The sequence below is a fragment of the Eleutherodactylus coqui genome, chromosome 11 (genome assembly GCF_035609145.1).
Source record: "Eleutherodactylus coqui strain aEleCoq1 chromosome 11, aEleCoq1.hap1, whole genome shotgun sequence".
Lineage (NCBI taxonomy): Eukaryota > Metazoa > Chordata > Amphibia > Anura > Eleutherodactylidae > Eleutherodactylus > Eleutherodactylus coqui.
The window spans coordinates 120,497,241-120,515,235 of NC_089847.1; the positions used below are offsets into that span (position 1 = coordinate 120,497,241).

Sequence of the window (17,995 nt, forward strand, 5' to 3'; positions counted from 1 at the left end):
TACATCCGGCGAGGGTGCAGAATATATATATATATACAGTAAGGGTGCAGAGTATATATAATATATACAGTGAGGGTAAAGAATATATATCCAGTGAGGGTGCAGATTGTATATAGTATATACAGTGAGGGTGCAGAGTATGTATACAGTAATGGTGCAGAGTATATATAGTATATACAGTGAGGGTGCAGAATATATATATACAGTAAGGGTGCAAAGTATATATAATATATACAGTGAGGGTGCAGAGTGTATATAGTATATACAGTGAGGGTGCAGAGTATGTATACAGTAAGGGTGCAGAGTATATATAGTATATACTGTAAGGGTGCAGAATATATATCCAGTGAGGGTGCAGAGTATGTATACAGTAAGGGTGCAGAGTATATATAGTATATACTGTAAGGGTGCAGAATATATATCCACTGAGGGTGCAGAGTATATATAGTATATCCGGTGAGGGTGCAGTTTATATATAAAGTAGTATATATCCAGTAGATGCATTGAGGGTTCAGAGTATATATAGTATATACAGTAAGGATGCATAATATATATACAGTGAGGGAGCTGAGTATATATAGTATATACAGTAAGGATGCATAATATATATACAGTGAGGGAGCTGAGTATATATAGTATATACAGTAAGGATGCATAATATATATACAGTGAGGGTGCAGAGTATATATAGTATATACAGTAAGGATGCATAATATATATACAGTGAGGGAGCTGAGTATATATAGTATATACAGTAAGGATGCATAATATATATACAGTGAGGGAGCTGAGTATATATAGTATATACAGTAAGGATGCATAATATATATACAGTGAGGGTGCAGAGTATATATAGGGTAGTATATATCCAGTAAGTATATCCAGTACATGCAGTGAGGGTGCAGAGTATATATACAGTAAGGGTGCAGAGTATATATACAGTAAGGGTGCAGAGTATATATAGTATATACAGTAAGGATGCATAATATATATACAGTGAGGGTGCAGAGTATATATAAGGTAGTATATATCCAGTAAGTACATCCAGTACATGCAGTGAGGGTGCAGCCGCCTCGTCTGCCGCTAGGGGCAGCCCTCTCCCACCGCCTCCTCCTCCCCCCGGCATCATCAGTATGAGGAGGAGGAGGCCTCTGGGCCATGTTTAAGCTCGGCCAGGCCCCCGCTCCCCTCTCTCATTCCCTCTTCTCCGTGCTCCGGGGCTGCAGAGGCTCCTGCAGGGAAGGGGCGCCGTCACCCAGGCCGGCCGCGGACACCATGGAGCTGCTGTGCTGCGAGGTGGACACCATCCGGAGAGCCCATCTGGACAGGAACCTGCTGACGGAGCGGGTGCTGCGGACCATGCTGAAGGCCGAGGAGACCTGCTGCCCGGCCGCCAACTACTTCAAGTGTGTGCAGAAGGAGGTGCTGCCCTACATGCGGAAGATCGTGGCCACATGGATGCTGGAGGTGCGTGCCCACCGCTAGTGCCCCCCGATCAGCTCATGCCCCTGCAAGGCTGGCTGCGAGAAGAGTGCTGCCAACCACTTAGAAGCCCCTGTGTAATGTTATTAGTATGTTCTTTACACTGGATACATTGTATCAATCTGTCCTTCCACAAGTTGCAACAACTGAATTAACTCCTTCCTGACCGCTCTGCTACATCAGAGTAGTTTTTCTCTCTTCCATGCCCCCCATTCTCACCTAATCCTACCAACCTCTCCCCCCCTCCAGGTCTGCGAGGAACAAAAGTGTGAAGAGGAAGTTTTCCCACTTGCCATGAACTATTTGGATAGATTCCTTTCTGTGGAGCCGCTAAAGAAGAACAGATTACAACTGCTGGGGGCGACCTGCATGTTCCTGGCATCCAAGATGAAGGAGACCATCCCTTTAACAGCGGAGAAACTTTGTATCTACACAGATAATTCCATCAGGCCGGAGGAGTTACTGGTAATTTCCTGTTTACTGTAAAAATATATATATATAACAGGCTGCGCATATGTTTTTAGGAAGCCCCCTAATAAAAATGGGGGTCAACTTTGACTTTTTGGGTCAGAAGGCGCCGTGCTGCGGTTGGTTATTCGCGGTGGGTCACAATGCCTCATGCGAAGTGGGAATGTTAAAAGAAAAAGTGTACAATGTAATTTCCTATGAAGTTGCAAACAATGTGCCATTTATGTACCACGCTTCTACCACATGCAGGGGCCTTCTCTATGGATTTGGCGCCCTCAAGTGGCAGAGTGTTGGAACTGCACCGCTTTTTTTTATAATTACCTGTGATAGGCAGCTAATGGGAGTTGTAGTTCCGCAGCAGCTGGAGATTTATAGAGCCATTGCTATCTATTAGTACGGATTATTATATATATTTATTTCAACTTTTGCGTCATTTTTTTGCAACTTTTTTGTCGCTAACCCTTTGTTTCTTTGTCGCCTCTTTCTCTTCCCCCCCCGTAGATCATGGAGCTGTTAATATTGAACAAGTTGAAGTGGGACATGGCCTCTGTGACTCCTCATGACTTTATTGAACATTTTCTTGACAAAATGTCACTGACTGACGACACCAAGCAGATCATCCGCAAACACGCCCAGACTTTTGTGGCTCTCTGTGCTACAGGTACGGGTGTTAAAAGGCATGTTCTGGAAATGCCCTTGTTGCTGATGCTCACCCCACTCTTACTGTAAATGCAGAGAAAACCCCATTTGCACGTTTAAAAAAAACCCCTCATGTTGTATTGTGGATTACTGACTATGGGGGTTAAAAAATAAAAAAAAAAAATGTTCTGGAAAAGGTAAGTTAAAAAAGTGGCGCTGTGCAAAAAAAACTTTTTTTTTTTTTTTTTTACGTATTAAAAGAAAACCGCATGAAATCGATCTCTTATTGCAGATGTAGCAGAGCTCAACTACATCTATTCACATAAAGGCCTCTTTTAATTGGATCTGATTGGCATGGAGCAGCGCTGCGCCACTGTTGTTTTGCCAACTGGAAGCAACACATTGTGAGGAGGGTAAATAAGCAGCATTGTAACACTCCGCACAGTCGCTGCCGTCGAGTTGTCAGTTCAGCCAAGCATATCATTGTGTGCTAATGGTCAGCGCTGATACTCTTTGCAGTGTGTTGGTGAAACTGACACCCACTGCTGACGTCTGCTGCTGACATCTCCGCTACATGCACAGCTAATGCTTTGTGCCGTATGCTAGAGGCGCGTTTCGGGGAGGGGGGGGGGGGGGGGGAGAGAAAAGCTGTTGCCTGTGCAAGACCACATAACTTGTGAGTCATGTGTTGACTGTTTGATCTAAAGATAATTGCCGGCCTGACCTAGATGAGAACTTTACATGAGATTGCAAACTTTCGTCAACTTTTTTTAATACTTTTGAGCATTTGCTTAGAAAGCGCTCCGGCCCTTTAAGATCAGCGAATGGTTACTGTTGCACGTGATCTTGATACAATGTAACTAGTTTCCATGTGATTACCGACAACACGATGAACTTAACCTTTATTTGGAGGGCCGGTTAACAGCACGTGAGTCACATAATCGGCATACCTCGCCTCCAGTGCCGCGCACCTTCTTACTTTACCCCATGTGGGTTAATGATTTATGTGTCGTAGGGTTGTTCAGTCCTGTTTTAAAGTGACAAACCGGTCTCCGAATGATCCCTTCCCTTTTTGGAATGTCACAAAACATGCTCCAGTGACACAACAGGTGCCAAGTAAGCATGTCAGACACAAATGAGACCGGATGAGTGCAATAAACCGCAATCGAGATCATGTATGTGTTTTTGTTTTAACCCCCTGAGTGCTGCAACTCTATGACATTGCCCTAGAGCTCTACTATGTGGAACTTGGTTGCTATCCTGGCCAAGGTGATCTGTTTTGTGTAGCTCTTGACTAGTGAACCTGCTTGAACGCACAAGCAGTTCAAAGGTTGCCGGCTCGCTTGTTAAGATTGCGGTACTTTGATCTGTTTCCCTGTTGTTTCAGGCTAAGGTGCACACGGGCGTCATCATTTTCCACAGTCGAGTTGCTGAATCTGGTTTCGATGGGTCACAAGTTGTGCGATTTGGGAATAGAAACCACAAAAAGTGATATACAGCAGTGATGACCAGATGTTGCAGAACTACAACTCCCAACATGTTGTAGTTCTGCAACATCTGGAGATGCTGGATGACTGTTGGGGTGTATTCTGCATTGGGATGTGAAGTCTTTGAAGTGTCTCCTATACTTTGAGGCTGCAGCTCTTCTATGTATAGATTGTTCTTCCTTTCCTTGTGCTGTTTATTAATTAGTGTAATTAGAAATAATGATGTCGGTGGTCTTGGTGAATGAGGCGGATTGTATTCAGTGAGTGAAGTCTGTGTATCTATCTCATCTCATCGCTATCGAATGGCTTCTTCTCAGCATGTGCCACTAAAATGCAGAATCTTGAACCTTTTCTTGCAGCCCGCTCTTGTACAATAAAGGGTCACCCCGCGTTCTGTCTCAATAAACGCGGGAATCGGCGTGCTGCGCACGCACACCTCCACGTTGAGTTATGAGGTCAGTTCCCGCCTGTTGCCTCTTCTTGCTATGATTGATGTCCTCAAGTTTGATTTGGCTGCATGAAAGGATTTTCATTCATGGCTCTCAGACGGATGGAATGGCTCCTTTTACAGGAGAAGGGGGGGCTCACTAAAATGGGAATCCCTCCCCCCTCCCTCCCTTAGCGTTGCACAGCCTGGGCGCTTCTTTGTGTCCCTTCATGGTGGCTGGCACTCTTTTCTTTATCAACGCTGAACTTGTTTATTCTCTTTGGATGAAGTCTCAGATAGGCTGCCGGGGATGTGTGTAGGCCCCTTCTCTTTTGTGCCCGTGTCAGGTTCAATTCATCTCACCGCTTCTCTCTTGTTCCTGAGCGTTCAATAGCGCTAGATGAAGCAATGGAGTCTAACAATACTGACACACTCCAATTGCAGGGCTGGGGGCCCCTTGATTAATATGCTGAAATTAGTTGTCTCTGCCTAGATTATTCCATCCTGAATGTAACAAAAAAATACTCGGACGTGCTGCTTGTCTGGAGTAGTTATGGGCAAGTCCAAGACCCCCTTCTAGTTTGTGGTGGACCCCGCCGATCAGCCACCACAGACCAGCAAGGAAAATACTTTAATTAATTATCCATTTATTTAACTTCTTAATTAGTTGTCCAACATTAAGCACAGGATGCCATGTCCAGCTTACCTCTTGTATATGGAGGACCCCAGGTGTCTACGGCAAACAATGGATGGCCATTGATTTCCATGAGCCGCCTGTAATACCATTGATTTTACATTGTGGTCCCCCCCTCTCCTCCATTGGATCTCCCAGTAGCAAGACCCCCAGCAATTTAGTTTGAACCTGGGATAGTAGTTTAAACTGTCTGTCAGTGAATACTAAGTGAAGTAACAAGTAATGCAGTTTATACTACCGCTATCCTACATAAAATGGTCTTGTGCCTCCGATAAGACATCTTGCAGGAATACGGCGATGGGAACGGACTTGCTTATCAGGCAGTTCTCAGATCTTAAGCATTGTTACACATTGGTTGCACACCACAAGTCATGATATGAATCTGGGTGTATATTCATTGCGGAGTAGTGTTTTGTCATGAGCTCCTTAGATGGGGTGTGAACTTCTAAGACGGTGCATGATTTTTTTTTTTTTGACTGTGTATGAGCTTCTTAAGAGGAGCATCTTGGATGGTGCATGGGCTTTTTAAGGTGTTTCAGATGGCGTATGAACTTCTTAGTTGATGCATGAGGTTCATAGATGGAGAATAGACATCTTAGTTGGTGCATGGACTCAACTGGCGCATAAGATTCTTAGATGATGTGTAGACTTGTCAACTGGTGCATGGACTTCTTAGATGGTGCATGGAGTTCTTAGTGCATATACTTCTTAATTGGTTCATAACATTCTTAAGGTGAGCTTAGATGGTGCACGGTCTTCGTAGATGGTGCCTAGACGTCTCTAGTACATGAACCTCTTAAACAGTGAGATTCTTTGATAGTATATGTACCACATATAAGGGGCATGATCATCTGAGGTGGGGCATATGGTTCTTCACTGACATACGGGATTCTTAGATGGTGCATGAACCTCTTAGATGGTCAATATACTTCTTAAATGATGCATGAGATTCTTAGATGGTTCTGTGAGCTCCTTAGATGGTGCACTTTTTGTTTCCAGTCATGAGAATGCCTTTGAAGATGATATATAGTGCGACTTTGGTCTATATGGACTCTTCTTCAAGGATCACTATATGTATAAGTAGCCATTTTTGTGGACTGGATGCTATAGGAATGAATGAGCTGAGAAGTATTGGCAGTTCCTCCCCTACCAGGTGGAGAGAAGCAGTTGGTACTTTGTGCCAGCAGCTCAATTTTTCAGAGCAGGTTCCTAAAACAAACTTTCGAAATGACTTTGCAAACAGTCAATGAGCCTTTCAACTCTGCACCCCCCTGAGCTGTTCCTGGGTGTCCCCGGACTGTGGGAGGAAGTATTTATGTGCTCATTACCTTCCATGATAAGATAGGGGGAAGCGCCTGATGAATGAAGCCCTATTGGGCCACTTTGCTCCGTGAAGTTCTGATCCCTCCGATGTGTTCCAAGTTGTCTTGCACGGATAATTGGTTCCTTACTAGAGATTGTATTGGCGGTAAGGGACTTAGATTGTAAGCTCTTTGGTCCGAGTGATTTTTCTGCCCGCAATCTGCTGCTCCTTAATCGAAGGAGAAAGGCTTTAAAAATGTGGATTATTCCTGAGAGAATGGCCCGGCGGCTGAATGGGGCAGTCCGGCCTTTTCAGGAAACACGAGACTTGCCTTTGTATAGACCTACAGCAATGCAGCTTGGCCGGGGTCCCAGTGTCCTGGCACCATTGTGTCACAGCAGAATGGAGCCGAGTGTCGCCTGTGTTGGGGACCCCAGGCACTTAGCTCTGGCACATTTCATTGAGCCTCTGTTGTCGTGATGGATGACGGCCAGTGACTGGCAGCTAGGCGATGACAAAGGATTTCTAAAAGGTGTGATCTCGCTCGCAATGGGCAATTGCCGGTTTGTGAAAAGCGTCCAGATATTTATTACTAGCTGCTTGCTGTCACTTTGCGGAGCCCAAGAAACAATTCAGTCCCCTTAATCCTGGAAGCGGCGGCTGTAATGTGCCCGGGAGACGGGAGAGCATTACCAGGTCACTTTGAAAAGCCGCACAGAGTGAATTCTTTTGTGCAAGGAAGCAAAAGTGACTTGATTGTGTTACATGACTTCTACTGTACCCGGAGCAGGGGGCACCATCAGGGGACAGGCTTGTTAGAGGACTTGGTTGGATTAAACTATTAGAAGACAATTTGACATCTGCCTAAAGTTCTTTGACCATCGCTGTACGGTTTAACAAAAGCATCTTGAAAGAAATTGTGTCAGTATTTACCGCCGTTAGAATTCCTGTCGGTACCGATGATTGACGTGCCCTGCGGAGTGCGTGGGATTAAATAGAAGGGAAGGGCTTGTCGAGGATTACTAAAAAAAAAAGTAGATTTTCTCTTACACACCTGTCTATAAGCTATTGCAGCTCAGCCTTATTTTTAAGGAAATGGGGTTAAGCTGCAATACCAGATGCAGCCTGCCTAGGAGAGTGGCGCTGTTTCTTAAAAAAAAACTCCTAAAAACTTCTTAACTGTTTGGAACTTTTAACTAATCTTTATTTTCTCTTCTCTTTTGTTGCAGATGTAAAGTTTATATCCAACCCTCCTTCCATGATTGCAGCTGGGAGTGTAGCGGCCGCCATACAGGGTCTAAATTTGGGGAACACAGACAGCATCTTATCTTCTCAACGCCTCACTCTATTCTTATCACAAGTCATCAAATGCGACCCGGTAAGTAAACGCATAGTTAGAATTGCTGACTGGCACGGTGCCAGGGACCTACTTTGGCAGTGAGTTCATTTAGTTGACAGTGGATGGCATTTTTGATGGCACCTGACATGCAACCCTCCAGTTTCAGGATAAAATCCGAAGGGGTTAGCGGTATATTTTCTGCACTTGCTCTCTGCTGTCCGCCTGATCAGCTGTTTCCATTCCTGATATTAAAGGGGTTGTCCCGCGGCAGCAAGTGGGGTTATACACTTCCGTATGGCCATATTAATGCACTTTGTAATGTACATTGTGCATTAATTATGAGCCATACAGAAGTTATTCACTTACCCCCTCCGGTGCTGGCGTCCTCGTCTCCATGGTGCCGTCTAATTTCAGCGTCTAATCGCCCGATTAGACGCGCTTGCGCAGACGGGTCTTTTCCCTTCGACTCGGTCCGGCAGCAGCTCCGCCCCTTGTACGCGTCATCGCATAGCTCCGCCCCGTCACATGTGCCGATTCCAGCCAATCAGGAGGCTGGAATTGGCACACGTGACGGGGCGGAGCTACGCTCATATTTAATGCACGATGTATATTACAAAGTGCATTAATATGGCCATACAGAAGTGTATAACCCCACTTGCTGCCGCGGGACAGCCCCTTTAAGGGGTTATACCAGAATTACCGGTTATCCCCCATCCACAGGATAGGAGACCACTTGCTGATCGTGGGGGTCTCACTGCTGAGAATGGAGGTTTGTGTCCTCCCTCTTCTCACTGCGGGGAGGTTTCTCCCTCCTGCAGTGACCTCACAGTGACGGGAGCGCTGGCTGACCACACACAATTGGCGCGCCATTAATTTACATGGGGCTGATGGAAATACCCGAGTGATTGTCGCTCTGCTATCTCCACAGTCAGTGAGACTGAACAGAGCGGTAGCGTGCTCACACTTCATTCCCTGTGGGTGGGTTCAGTGAACAAGACCCCCTTTCTCGGCAGTGAGACCCCTATGATCAATAAATTATACCCTGTGGATAGGGGATACCCTGTAATATTGGTACAACCGCTTTAAGTGATCAGGTGGCTTAAGGTACCCTTTACAGCGTGCGATTATTGGTGGAAACTGCGTATTCCGGTGACAATCGTCCCACGTGGCTGCCGACGGCACGGAGCGAGCAATCACTCACTTGTCGGAGTCGCCTAGTTTGTAGCAGAACTAAAAATAAAGTATGACCTCATAGCTCAGATTAAAAATGGGCCCCCAAAAGGATCCATTGTATGTTGCCTCCACCGTACCCTTGGACCAATTCCCAGGACTGGGCCGCCTCTCTGCCGGGGCCACTGAGCTTGGGAAGCCACTCGGAGGTGGGATCAAGGGCCCTGTGTGGCCTATAAGTGACTGGGGCACAGCGCGGCCTATAAGTGAAATCGGAGGGTACAGTGGGGCCTATAAATTACTAAAGGGACACAGTGGAGCCTATAAACTACTAAGATGGCCTACTGTGACTCGGTCGCCCAAAGGCCCATGTACACCTGGAGCCAGCTCTGGTCTGCCCCTTTGGTATGTATTGCCTTGGGCCAACTTTTGAGGCCCTAAACCCAGGGAGATCAGACAACAAGGGGGAAAGCCCAAAGTCCTTCAGTAACACCGCCCTCAACCTGTTGACGTCCGCTGATCAATAAGCGTTTCAGTGGAAAAACAACAATCTGCTTTTCTTTCCACGAACCGAAGTAGTTTTTCCACATTAAGCCGTTCACGCGGCGCTGACTTTCCCCGTCCGCAGCAAACACTCGGTCCCATCTGCTTACAGCGGCATGTATTAAAAATCGCCTTCTACGTGGGCTGAAGTAGTTCAGTGACGGAGGTGCGAGGCGTGTCGTTGCTGTTAGATGAGGTCCCGCCCACAACATGGCCTCCACTGTAACGATCCCGGTCATTCTCTACCCCTCCTGCTCGCGTCCTGACGTTTCGGTTCTGCTGTTATTGGCATGTTCCGTCCATCGGGGTAATTAGGCCGGGCCAGTTAGTGGTGTAATTAATCTACAGAGGGTTTAGGGCTGAGCACATTGTGGGCAGTGAGAATCTGAGCCGTGAAGCGGAAAATTTTTTGGCAGAAGGTAACGAAGGGTAAAGTAAGTGCCCCCCTCCCGTTGTTTCCCTGCCTCCAGCAATTTCCATCTGACCGCAGAATTCTCCCATGTGGGGGCTTCACACATGGCACTGAGACGCTCGTGGACGTTTATTAGGCCGCCATGGTGAGAAGATCGCTGTCCCAAGCTTAATTACCCAGTACGCTGATTATAATGGATAACTGCATTGTTCCCTGTTATCAGCCAGTTTGGACAAACTATAGTGAGCACAGAAAACGATGTGCAAATAATTGTCAACACACCTGTGCGTTTCCAAAAAGAACCCATCAATTTTGAGATCCGCAGCGGCATATCTGTGGGTGACCTGCACATCCACTGCAGGACATTGCTTGCAGATCTTTACTCCCCATTGAAGTCAACGGGGAAAATTCATAACAAATCTGAACAGTACACCGCAATACGCACCGCAGTTCCAACTTTTAAAATATCATCCACATCTTGTAATCTGATGTGAATTTTATCTACACACCCATATGTAAAATCTGCAGCAATGTGGTCCCATCCTTAAAGGGACCCTCCAGTTTCCGAACAAAATTCTGTCCCAAGACAGGAAGGAGGAGCGGACTGGTATATCGCCTGCAGTTGTACTTCAGCCGCACCCTCCCATCTGCCGGTTTTGGGCTCCGTTTGGCCACCCAAGATAGCTGCAGCGATTTTCTAACTACCCAATGCATACTGTGCACTGCTCAATGATTGGCCAGTGCTGATCACATGAGCAGCTATAGCCAATCATAGAGCGGGTATAGTGTCTCGGTGCTCTAACACTACCACTGCACTGTGGAGATTAGGTAGTCTGAAGATTGTTGGACAACTGATGGCAAGACCCAGAACCAATGGATTAGAGGGATGGCAGAGAAGACACTCCACCTCCAGCCTGGGGTAAAACTGTAAAGCAACTCTCCAATTTCGGGATAAAGTGCCATAGGGCTCCGATGCCCCCCTTTTTTTTTTTTTTTTTTAAAGGGGTAGTCCAGGGAGAGCGAAACGTACCCAGTCCGGTTTGGTCGAGTAGCCCCACTTCTGACACAAGGTCACGTGGTGTGGATTCTTCCTCCCTCCTCTTGCTCTCAGTGATGTCATTGTGGGGTGTTGGCTGTTTTGGGTCATTTAAATAAATAAGCCAGCCCCTTTGTCTGTGCATCAGCTGTGAAATATTATTGAAATGAGCCAATCGGCTAATGACAGCAACAAAAATGAGTAGCGGGAGAAAGAATCCATACCACGTGACTCGGTGTCGGACATCCGTGCCAACGCTGCTGCAGCCAGACTGGATCAGGTACGGTTTCCTCTTCCCAGACAACTCCATTTTTTTAAGCGGGGTGTTGTATGTCTCTTCACTCACACCCAAGGTCTGTTTCCACCACTAGGGGCAGTCTGTATATGGTTCCTATTCAGATCAATGAGCTGTATACAGATGCATACATATTGTCCCCCCCTAGTGGTGGTCACAGGAAGTTGAGTGTTTTTAATAAGGAGTCTGGGATAGAGGAGCGGTACCAAACAAATGGAGCAGCGGAGTATTTTTAGTAAAATGCTCAAAATTGTTCGTATCTTTGGTTTCTTGGAAGAAAAGAATGTTTAGTAGTTGCCCTTATATTTGTCACTGTTTATAACTATCTAACAGTCCAGCTTGGGGTCTTATGACCATGTGACCCTCAGCAGCCAATCATCCATAGCCTAGGCCTACAGCTTCATTTTATTCATGCCATATGTTCTATAGAAAATGGATGGGACGGATCCAGATCCATGAGAAAAAAAAGTTCATAGTCCATCCAGTCGTATGAGTGATTTAACCCCTTAGTCACCAGGCTATGTTTTTTGTTTTGTTTTTACATTCTTATGTGCCAAAAGCCATAACTTTTTTTTTTTTTTTTTGTAGCCATATTCAGCCTTGTTTTTTGCTGAACAAGTTCTAGTGGTACTTTGGTGTACATGTAATACATTGTTTAGCTTCCATTATTTTTTTTTGGAGTGGATAGGGAAAATAATTTTTTATTTTATTTTTTTTCCTTTCTAAGATTTTCCCAAATTTTTAAAAATTTATTGCCTTTTTATTTTACTTTTTTTGTCCCTCCCAAAGGATTTGACCGTCGTTATACTACACTGCAATACCTATGTAGTGCAGTATACTGCGCTTATCAGCGATGGGCAAGCATGTTGGGCAGGTCTGGATGCCTTTTACTGAGGCCTCTGGCTGTCATGGGAAACGATCAGCACCCCGTAATCGCATTGCAGAGTGCCGATGGATGTTAGGAGGAGGAGCTACCTCTGTCACCCACTTCAATGCCATAATCGTTATTGATCGCAGCATGTAAGGAGTTAAAGCAGTCAGGAGCAGTGGCAGGCATGATTCTGTAGACTATATAAAGCCAGTTAGACCACAACTGGGGTCAATTTGACTTTCCTCCTAGACAAAAAATGAGGCCTCAGAGATGGGAAAACACTGTTTGTCTCAAGCATCACACTTCTATGTGCGTGGGCCTAATTTTAAAGTTATTGGAGAACGCACAGTAGGTGTTCCCACTCTTCAGTAAACTTTATTGATAATGTCCATGAGAACATGTTCAAATGGTTCTCCACAATTTTGTGTAGAAAGGTTAATGCAATCGCTGCGTCCGGATCGGACGTAGTTGTTTTGTCCTTCAAAGGACCGACGTACACACTTGGGAGAACACTAAATATTCATAAGGCCTACCTAAAGTGGAGCTCCGTCATGATTAGGGCAACCCCACGTCAGGATCTGGGGGCGACCATGGCTAGCCGTAGAGGGAATGTGGAAACGGTGAGATGTAGCGCCTAAATAAGAACCTCAAAACTGGGCATAAGATGTAACACCCCAGACAGTATGGAACTCCAGACCTGCCTGAACTCAGACGCTCTAATTGGACTGTGAGTCTCCCACAAGACCAGACCTTTCGGCTGAGAGCATAACCGGCGTCCTCAGTAAGGAGGAGCCAGACTAAATATGTAAAGACTAATGGAGATTGGCTGACTGGGATATACACCTCCCAGCCAACTAACCTATCCACACACCAGTAGAGAAATAGCCCTGTTGGCGTCTAGCACCAAAATGACAGTGGGCATGCGCCAACGGTCGGGTCATGTGGACCAAGGATAATGCCATAACGTCATTTTCATCCCGGTCCTCCAACATGGCCAGCGAGCTGTTTCATGGGTTTGTAATGGAGGGTCTGGACAGATTTGGTCTCGAGTACAGCGGTCCGGGAGGGCAGCTACATAGACTGTGTGTGGGCATTTACGTATCACTTATAGACTCTGTAGGGCTGTGTGTGCGCAAGGTCCTCCATATCTGAATTACCAAGTGTGAGGACATATTGCTTTGGTTTCAATAAACTTTATTTAGAACAAAAACGGAGAACATTTTTACGACTTGCAAAGCCAATCGCCATTTTTGCTATACAGTTTTAAGTCCATTGTCGTAACGACTTTACCTAATGGCTGTTTCTTTCCTCCTGCCCCTTCTAGGACTGTTTACGGGCTTGCCAAGAACAGATCGAGCTGCTCCTAGAGTCAAGTTTGCGTCACGCATCCCAACAGATCAATATCTCATCAGACACAAAGTCCGTGGTCGACGAAACAGACCTTTCCTGCACCCCAACCGATGTCAGGGATGTAAACATCTAATGATGGATGGGAGGGGGAGAAAAAAATAACAAAAATGTTGACTTTTTTTGGGCAACGGAATGTGGGGTTTGGATACGACTCCTGGGAATGAACTTCTCCCATAATCCTCACGACAAGAGCCAATCCTATGGACATGTATCTTCGGGAAGAATTTTTTTTTTTTTTTTCTTTTTTTTCCTATATACCTGTGACCTACAATAATATCCCTCTCCTAGAGAAAAAAACAAAAAAAACTCTTACAAAAAAAGCAAAAAGAGAAAATAGTATTTGCATAAGCCGACGCTGGGCTTGTGCTAGAAAAAAAGAGAATTTTTATAAGACAATAATCAGCTAGTTTTTTATATTAAGTGTTTTATGTCTGTATGTTGTAAGAATAGACATTAACACAAGACACATGTCTCCAGGGGAGGTACTAAAATTTGGTTCCTTATGTGTAAACAGCCATTTTTAATGTGGAAGAGGCTATTATTTTTATTTAATTTTTTTTTTTTAGATTTTAAAGCCTATTTTATTGTTTTTTTTTCCCTAAAACCACCTATTCCTCTTTTGCGGTCTCAGCATCTCTATAATCTGCTTGCTATTGCATGTAGTCACTTTATATTCTTTCCTTAGGTTATAAAAATTTTTTTTTCTTAACTTTTTTTTTTTTTCTTTTAGTTTTTTTTATATCCTCTTCACTTTATAAATGGTTAATGTAACCCATACCATAGTATATGTTAGTATAGTGTATTACTATATGTTAATCCCTACGTATGGCTGTGGATTGCCTGTGCCTATGGCTTTTAGGATGCCAGTTTTTCTTGTTTTTTATAAACTTTTTATTTTTTTTTATTTTTTTTTTTATTTTTTTGTCTCAAGGCTTAGTTTACCGCCCTCTATTTTACTCTATTATTAAGAGATAGTGATGGTAATATATTATATTTTTATAATCTTTTTGGTATTTTTTTGTAGCTGCCTCTGTTTTAAGAAAAAAAAAAATACAAAAACTGGCATCGCCCCTTTCCCGTTCCCCATTTCTTCAAGCCTAAACGAACAGGAATCAATCCACAGACCAATTTTATGTGTTTTTCTAAAACCATTCCATTTCGAAGCACTTTGGGTCCTTTTTTTTAACGAATATGTTCTATGTGGGAATCAACAAAAAATGGAATGGTTTGGAATCGGCATTTGAACTGAACGGCAAAGCAAGTGATTACTACTTTTAAGCTCCTATGGGCAGGTCTTTTTGTTCTGTGGCTCGGAGTACTCTTGGAGTTGTAGTTCGTTTCAGGTGCTTCTCGTCGAATCGGCAGCCATTTGTGGGCGTTGCCGTCTTAAAGGGACAGGAGGGTTCTTTTAAGGATCGGTGACTGGGTTGCGTTCTCATTTTATGTCAGGTTCAGGCTACAATATGGCTGCCGTTGTTGGGTGTCTGCGATGAGTACGGTCTCGGGAGCCACAAGTTACCTACCCAGGTATTAGAAAACGTGGTTAGAATAATTTTACGTGGACACAGCAGTACGTGGATCTGTTTTTTTTTTTTATTTTTTTATTTTTTTTTGTTTTCTGTTTCTCCTTTTAGCCATGCTACCGTATCTGCTGTGTTCGGTGTTTTTATGTCTGCATAAGGGCAAGTTTAGCGTTAAGGCTTTACCACATGTTTATGTTAAAAGAAGCTTTTGTTCATTTTTTTTTTTTTTTTTTTTCAACACTAAACTATATAATTTATCGCTAAGGCTTAAGTAAATATTTATTGCAAGAGATCCTCACAAGGCCAGTATCACCTTTTTAAAAAAAAAAATAAAATAATGCAACTTCCCCTTTAAATAGTTTTTGTGGGCCGTAACAAAAAAATTAAAGGTCATATTGACATTGAGGAATCAATGTCGCTACACAAAGCACTGTAAAACGAATTGTGGGGATTGTGTACTTGAAATTAGCTGTCTCAAATTCTTCCTCGGCCCCTCGCCCCCCCCACTCTCTCCTTACCCCACCACCTCCACTTTATTTTGTTCTTAGCTAAAAGTCACAATAAATATATAAAATTTGCACATTGAACCTCTGAACCTTTTTTTTTAGTTTTTATTAAAACTTAAGAATCGTGTTGAAGGGAAGTGGTTGACTTCGGAGGAGAATGTATTGATGAGCTGTGCATGTGAGAAAATGCCCATATGGTGTTGATTGTTTAAAAAAAAAAAATTAAGAAAAAATTCAAAAAAGTTGGAAAAAAAAAATAAGGAAAAAAAAGGAAAAATATGAAAAAGGAGGATTTCTCCAGTTTTATTAAAGCTGCTATGGATTTAAACTCCCAGCATGGTTTTGAAAAGTTAAAAAAAACAGTGCTTTCCTGTATCTATGTCATTGTTTTATTTTGCTGCTATTATGTTGTAGTCCTTTTTGTTATGTAATGTCTTATAACTGCCATTTTCTAGAATTTTTTTAATTTTCTCATAGAAAATTATATTGTCGACTTCCATGTTTTTGTTTCTTTTTATTATTTTTTTTTTTAATGTGTCAGTTTTTACTTTAATGTGATTACTGCTCAATTCCAAAAAGAAAAAAAAAGTTCTTGTTTCACTATACCTCATGTCTCATTGTTGTCACGTCCAGGTTTTTATTGCACCCTGGTTTGTCTCTCTTAAGGCCAATGTTGGAACTGTGTTTGTAACTGGGTACACATTTATCATTATTGGTCTTTTTTAGTTAGTAGTTTTTTTTTTTTTTTTTACATATTTCAGACGTTCCAGAGAATTCTGATTTGCATTGAATTGGAATGTGTTTGTCAAGTTGGTTTCACTGCCTTTACTTTGGTTGGACCATTAAGTGTTGATTTTGGTTGAGGTGCAACTGTGGCTGTTGTTTTCTAGTAACTTCTGGAGCATGGTTGGAATGACGCAAGTTATCTTTGAGTCAATACTGTCAAGAATTTTTTGGATTGACCATTATGGGTCTAATGAACTTTTTTGATGTTGCGAGACTGTATGGATCGGCATGCTTGAACTTGTAGTCATTGAATAAGAGTAGAGCGAGTTGGACGAAGCCAGTATGTACATTCCAAAGAATTTGCATCAATATGGGTCAACACTTAAAAAAGTTTTTGGATTGACCATTGTGGGCCTATGAACTTTTTTTTAGATATTGCAGAACTGTGTGGGTCAGCGTGCTGGAATTCATAGCCACACAACCACAGAAGAGTAAGTTGGCCAAGGCCTATGGACAGATCAAAGGAAGAATTTTTGGTTTCATTGTGGGTCAGTACTATTAATTTTTGGATTGACCTTTAGTGGGCCTGTGAACTTTTTAGATGTTGTAGAACTGTATGGGTCAGCATGCTGGAATTTGTAAAGTGACACGACTACAGTAGAGTGAGAAGAACAAGGCCAATGCAGAGTCCAAAGGAAGAATTGGTATAACTATGGGTCAGTACTACTTTTTAGGTTGACCATTGTGGGTCTATGAACTGTGTGTGTAAGCATGGTTGAGCTTAAGAGCCACGTGACTATAGTAGAGCTGGACAAGGTCTTTGCACAGTTCGACGAAACAAAAAAACTAGTCCCATGTTGCACCTCTTCAAGCTAGAGCCGAGGTTGGGTTGTTCATAGAATGTTTTTGATACCACTGAAATTGATACCGTGTTTTAGTAGATGAAGTTTGTTACGTGGACATGTCAGTAGAGTAGGTACCGTGGTCTGGGTTGGATGGAAGGTGCTCAGTACTCAGTAAGGCACCAACGTCTCAAAAACATCACCACAAACCAGCTAATGCTCTTACTTGGAAAAAAAAATGTTAAAAAAAAAAATCTCAGCTGGGATCTGCATGCTGCTAAACCAAATCCAAATTGGTAGGGAGTGATCATTTACAAAAAATGATGGATTAATTATTTTTTGCTTCTGTGGTCAGGGTCCACAAGTAGGTGGCACATCCTGTCCAAAAAATTCCAGGAATATTTTTGTTTTTTTATTTTACCGTTTACCTCAAAATCTCTTCTGTCCGTATGATCCTCTTTCTTTCCTGGACCAAATGTGATAATAACGTCCCGGTAAATTTTTTTTTACTTTTTTTTTTTTTTTGTGTGTTTTTATTTGATTTGCTGGGGCAGCATGTGAACAACTCTTGTTCTCACCTATTGTAACTCCTATAAGGCCAAAGTCTATTGGTTCGTGTTCTAATAGATGGGTAATGTTACTTTTATTTACAGTTTTTGTTTTGTTTTTTTCTTATTGTTTAATTAGCCAATCAAGTCATCCTTGTACATCCTGTTTATGATGGCCGGTCTGAAACGCACATTGTCACCAACAGACCGTTATGTAATGCATTACTCTTGAGTTGAATTACAAAAAAAACTAGGAATAAACCATTCAAAAATA

At 43.2% G+C, this 17,995-nt stretch overlaps 1 protein-coding gene across 1 annotated transcript; it reads left to right on the forward strand.

Moving 5' to 3' along the window:
• The first annotated feature begins 1,194 nt into the window (after positions 1-1,194).
• CCND1 (cyclin D1) lies at positions 1,195-17,995 on the forward strand. Its single transcript, XM_066583429.1, has 5 exons — positions 1,195-1,467; positions 1,732-1,947; positions 2,452-2,611; positions 7,730-7,878; positions 13,491-17,995. Exons 1-5 carry the CDS (start codon positions 1,276-1,278, stop codon positions 13,647-13,649), a joined length of 876 nt encoding a protein of 291 aa, XP_066439526.1. The 5' UTR covers positions 1,195-1,275; the 3' UTR covers positions 13,650-17,995.

Coding starts and splice junctions, on each gene's coding strand:
- CCND1 (XM_066583429.1), top strand. CDS start 1,276: ATGGAGCTGCTGTGCTGCGAGGTGGACACCATCCGGAGAGCCCATCTG. Junction 1,468..1,731: donor TGGCCACATGGATGCTGGAG/GTGCGTGCCCAC, acceptor CCCCCCCTCCAG/GTCTGCGAGGAACAAAAGTG. Junction 2,612..7,729: donor TGTGGCTCTCTGTGCTACAG/GTACGGGTGTTA, acceptor CTTTTGTTGCAG/ATGTAAAGTTTATATCCAAC.